Source organism: Genypterus blacodes, unplaced genomic scaffold (genome assembly GCF_046128005.1).
Source record: "Genypterus blacodes isolate CSIRO-AG114 ecotype Tasmania unplaced genomic scaffold, CSIRO-AGI_Gbla_v1 ptg000363l_1, whole genome shotgun sequence".
NCBI lineage: Eukaryota > Metazoa > Chordata > Actinopteri > Ophidiiformes > Ophidiidae > Genypterus > Genypterus blacodes.
The window spans coordinates 30,001-35,000 of record NW_027467146.1 but is presented as its reverse complement, the minus strand read 5'-3'; the positions used below and the strand labels follow the sequence as shown (position 1 = coordinate 35,000).

The 5,000-nt window shown below is 49.9% G+C and overlaps 2 protein-coding genes across 3 annotated transcripts in view; both read left to right on the top strand.

The window, feature by feature from the left end:
• The window catches only part of st3gal8 (ST3 beta-galactoside alpha-2,3-sialyltransferase 8), a 5,575-nt gene extending 4,361 nt beyond the window's left edge, over positions 1-1,214 (top strand). For both annotated transcript variants that reach the window (XM_076138365.1, XM_076138364.1), the window contains exon 9: positions 1-1,214. This exon is cut by the window's left edge and continues 333 nt beyond it. The gene's annotated coding sequence lies outside the window, so the exon portion shown is untranslated.
• Positions 1,215-1,272: 58 nt separating this feature from the next.
• Positions 1,273-5,000, top strand: part of tsen2 (TSEN2 tRNA splicing endonuclease subunit) — a 5,195-nt gene continuing 1,467 nt past the window's right edge. Inside the window, exons 1-9 of the mRNA XM_076138363.1 lie at positions 1,273-1,604; positions 2,150-2,368; positions 2,810-2,876; positions 3,001-3,040; positions 3,767-3,970; positions 4,070-4,214; positions 4,433-4,498; positions 4,667-4,717; positions 4,828-4,972. Coding sequence (XP_075994478.1) covers positions 2,204-2,368; positions 2,810-2,876; positions 3,001-3,040; positions 3,767-3,970; positions 4,070-4,214; positions 4,433-4,498; positions 4,667-4,717; positions 4,828-4,972 — 883 coding nt within the window. The 5' untranslated portion in view covers positions 1,273-1,604; positions 2,150-2,203. The remainder of the gene's footprint in view (positions 1,605-2,149; positions 2,369-2,809; positions 2,877-3,000; positions 3,041-3,766; positions 3,971-4,069; positions 4,215-4,432; positions 4,499-4,666; positions 4,718-4,827; positions 4,973-5,000) is intronic.

The following is a 5,000-nucleotide window of genomic DNA, read 5'->3' as shown; positions in this document are numbered from 1 at the left end:
TGTTACACGGCTCGTAAAGTATTTCTGTGTATTTAAAGGACATGTATGTATGAGTTACACGTCCTGGTGGTTGAACATGTGTTTCCTTCAGACTTGCTGTTGGTCAGATGCTTTGACTGATGTGAGGTAAAGAACCACTGACCCCTCCCCTCTGGACCACTTTGGACTTTGTCTATGGACTTGATGACAGAGCCTATGGGGGTGGGAGGGGTTTGACCTGTGGTGGGAGGGGTTTGACCTGTGGTGGGCGAGGCTTCCAGGAGACTCTCCACAAAGCCCTCCTGTGGTTCACATGAACTTTAATGGACTTTTTTCTTGGGGAACGTCCACTGTAGAGACAGGAAGTGTAGGCAGCAGACGTCCTGGTGAGCGTGAAAGTTGGGATGTAAACCACCACAACACTCATTACATCATACATCAACACTCATTACATAAAGCTGTCAACATTAAGAGCACTCTTCCTTGTGCAACATTCTCTTCTTTCATATCTGATGTCTGCTGCTCATCAGTGTCAGACTGAAGAGAACTGTGATGAGACGTGTGTGTGTTGGAGTGTGTGTGAGTCCCTGAAGCCTCACTGATCCGTCACATCTGAGTTTAACAAAAAGCTGAAGCCTCTCATCACAAACATCACTATCAGCTTTAATGATGAAATATATATTTGGAGTGTTAACCTTTCGTCCTTTCCCAATTTTGTCTAAATGTAATCTGTAAAATGTTCTGTGACCTCTGACCTCACATTCACACCATGGAGGAGACCACCTGCACATCAGGAGCACTGAGGGGTTCAGTGTCTTGCTCAACAGCACTTCAACAGACTCTCAAGTAGAAGCCTGGAATCAAACCAGGAACCTTTCATAACATTACATTACATTACATTACGGTCATTTAGCAGACGCTTTTATCCAAAGCGACTTCCAATAAGTGCGTTCAACAAAGGTAGATAATACATGTACGCCCCTACTCCCAGAGCCACGCCCCCTCTCCCAGAGCCACGCCCCCTCTCGTCTTCACATATGTGCATTAAAGAGCTGGAGCTGTTTCTCTCCTGCAGCCCTGTGTCCTGCTGTGACACAGGCCGGGCCCATTAATATTCATGAGGGCGGAGCTGAGATATAAGAAATCCAGCAAAAACATAAACTACATATGTTTAGGATTATGAAGCCTGAACCAACAGAAAAGTGGCAAACCTATTTGCATAAATTAAAATGACACACAATAAATGTTGATATTTAAAGGCGCAGTTACCGGACATTTTCTTGAAGCTTAAGTTTATGTTTTATGTTCATTTGATGTTTTTCACGGGCTTCCCCACTCCACAGTCCACAGAGCGGAAACCGGAAAGAAGAAGGAGAAGAAGCAGGCAGCGCAGCGGCACACTGAAGGTTCCGGCCAGCGGACACATTTGATGTGGCACCGCTGTGAGAGAGCATGGCGAAGTTTAGACAGAAAGACTTTGAAACGAAGACACGGAAAACAGACAGAGCGAGAGACGAGCAGACAGACAGATAGAGAGACAGACGGACGTACAAGCCGGTCAGCTGGAGAATTCACTTAAAGGCTAACAGGCTATAGGCTAAGAAGCTAACCGGAAGCCGCAGAAGGTTACAGTTCCGTTTATTCGTCTTCACTTCCGTCTTGAGTTGTTTAAATGTTTTATGTTGTTAAAATTTGACTTCAGTCTTTGCTTACGTTTGTGGTTCATGACATCTTTTTTTGGACCTCCTTTCACTTTTAATTTTATTTATTTGTTCTTTAATTTGAAAAGAAAAGAAGAACAAAGCGTTCCTGTGAAAAGATTTAAGAAAGATTTAAACCTTATAACAAATATATATCATAGTTCCTCTTTATTTGGTTTAATCTTCTTGGTTTGCTTTCCTTACAGAGGATATTCTCTTTATTTAATATTTGTGAAAAACAGAATAGTGAAATCAGAGTTCATCTCTTTCTCTGCACTCTCAGTGATGAAGATGAAGGAGCTCATTTCAAAGCAGGAAACAGGAGGAAGAGACAGTCAGTCAGAGCGTCACGTTGACCCTCTGTGTCATCAGTGACTGAAACACAGACCACACCTACATCACTCTCACACCTTTAGTTCTTATTCTTTTTGAACTAAATGCTTTTCCCATTCCTCCACTCTCCTCTGCAGTTGCAGAGAGTAACCTTGGTCTGTAGGGGGCAGCTCTGAGCACAGCCCATCAGAATGCGTGCGGCGTTCCGGGCCCCGCGGCGGAGACCCCGCGTTCGCCTGCAGTACCAAGCGGCGCTGCCGGTGAACCTGGAGGAGCGGAGCGTGTTCAGGGCCCAGCTGGTCAACCAGCACATCTTGGTCTGTGAGCCGGGGCACTGCCAGGAGATTTACAGCAAAGTTTGTGTTTACTTCTGTTTACTATTTGAGTTTTCACATGACAGCAGCATGATGTTGTTCTTGGCGCCCTCTAGTGTTGAGTCCCATCAGAGCGGCTTACAGTGCATCACTCTGAAGGAGGAAGCGTTCTGAGCTCCGTGTTGTCGAGCCGCTCGCCCTTCTCACTGTGCAGCGGCTCTGATGTCTAAGATTCAGTCTGAGACTAAAGAGCTGCAAACTAGCTGAAGATGGCAGCGAGGCCACAAGGCCACAAGGCCCTGAGTCCCTGTGGCCCTGTGGCACAGAGCCCACACATGTATGACCTTCATATGGACATCCTGTTTGAGCTCACTCAACTACAGAGTGCTGCTTTGTGTTAACACATGTCCTGGTGCCATCATGGAGCCTCTGCTCTTCAGCGCCCCCACTGGTCAGATGTGAGGTGTTCTCTCTGTGTTTCAGGGTTTCTTTGGTAAAGGCGTTCTGTCCCGGGCCGGTCCAGACCACAGCCTCTCTGAGCGCTGGGAGGGTGAGTTTGAGTTTACAGCCACAGCACCGCAGCACCGACGGGGCCTCGCTCACCTGCTGATCCTGTGTGTGTGTGTGTGTGTGTGTGTGTGTGTGTGTGTGTGTGTGTGTGTCGTCTCTTACAGAACACCAAGGCTCCTTCCTTCCTGTTGTGTCACAGTCCAGGTCAGTGACATCACATCCTGTCACACTCTCCTGCTCTCTGTCCACATAGACCAGCTAAAGCTCAGCATGAAGCTTTATGTCTGTGTGTGTGTGTGTGTGTGTGTGTGTGTGTGTATAGCAGTCATACATCACATCACTCCTGTCATAAGAAACACAAACTCTGGTCATTGTGGCGTGAAACAGCTTCAACACAAGGGGGCGCTGTAGTGGCACGACTCAGCTTTACTGTGGAGATGGAAGATTCACTGAGGAGCGTGAAATGTGTGTGTGTGTGAGCACAGAAACATGCTTCCGTGTGTGTGTAAAGTTTGTTTGATGTGACAGCGGTGTGGTTGATCTTTGACACACGTGACCTGAATGATTTTAAGATTAAGATTTATTTATTTAGTTTATTTTATTTATTTATCATGTCACATTTTTCGGCGCCCATGGAGCAGTTGGGGGTTCTGTGCCTTGCTCAGGGGCACCTCGGCAGGGGCTCAAACCGGCGACCCTCCGGTTCCCAAGCTGAAGCTCTACCCACTGAGCCACTGCCTCCCTTGGTCCACACAGGGGACCAACCGGTCCCCCGGACTGAGCTACTGCTGCCCCCATTATAGCATGACCATCTAAACACGCACACACGCACGCACGCACGCACGCACGCACGCACGCACGCACGCACGCACGCACGCACGCACGCACGCACGCACGCACGCACGCCTTGACTCCTTCTCCTCTGTTCAGGTATGAGCAGCTGCTCTGCCAGGCTGGAGCTGCTCTGTCTGCCCAGGGATTGGACTCTGAAGCTGTCAGTCAAACTCTGCTCAGGCTCTCTCAGCCAGTACAGGAGCTACGGAAGGGGGCGGGGCCAGAGCCAGAGGGCGGAGCGTGTGCCCACCTGCCACTGCAGAGTTCAGAGGTCGGGCCAGAGGCCAAGAGAGCTCGCAGGTATTTGTCACATGGCAATAACAAAGCTGCCAGCTGATTGGTCCAGGCTGCAGGGGGGCGTGGCTCTGCTCACAGCCAGTTTCCTTTTGAACACCTCAGGTCGGACTTGAACCCTGACCCCACCCAGGACCTGAGCTCTGACAGTGAGCCGGACCAGGATGTGACCTGTGACCCCGGCTCTGAGCCGGACCCTGAACCTCTGGTCCCAGGTCCTGGGTTTGTCCTGGTGGAGTCTGACAGCCAGGTGAGGGGGAGGGGCCACACAGCTGAGGGTGTGACTGAGTCTGATAACCAGCGTGTGTGTGTGTGTGTGTGTGTGTGTGTGTGTGTGTGTGTGTGTGTGTGTGTGTGTGTGTGTGTGTGTGTGTGTGTGTGTGTGTGTGTGTGTGTGTGTGTGTGTGTGTGTGTGTGTGTGTGTGTGTGTGTGTGTGTGTGTGTGTGTGTGTGTGTGTGTGTGTGTAGGTTGGCAGAGAGGTCAGACGCACACCTCAACACTTCACAGAGTACCTGCAGCTCAGCCTGGAGGAGGTGAGACACACACAATCATACAGAAAGATACTCTCTCTCTCTCTCTCTCTGTCTGTCTCTCTCTCTCTCTCTGTCTCTCTCTGTCTCTCTGTCTGTCTCTCTCTCTCTCTCTGTCTCTCTCTCTCTGTCACACAGCTAAAGTCCCTCTCCCTGCCTGTCTGTCTGCAGGCCTTCTTCCTGGTCTACACAGTGGGCTGCCTGTCTGTGTCTCAGTTTCAGGTCAGTGATCAGCTGTGTGACTCGTTCATGGTTGAGCTCGTGTTCCTGTGGATGGATAAAGTGATCATGTGATTATTGATGGGTATGTATTTGTGTGACATCATCTGTAGGAGCCTCTGTCAATCATCCAGCTGTGGAGGAAGTTCTGCTCCATGCAGCCGGACTTTGTCAGCTCCTTTGCTGCTTACCAGTTCCTCCGCAGCAGGGGGTGGGTCCCTAAGGGAGGGGGCGGGGCCAAGTACGGCGCTGACCTGAGTATGACACACACACACGCACACACACG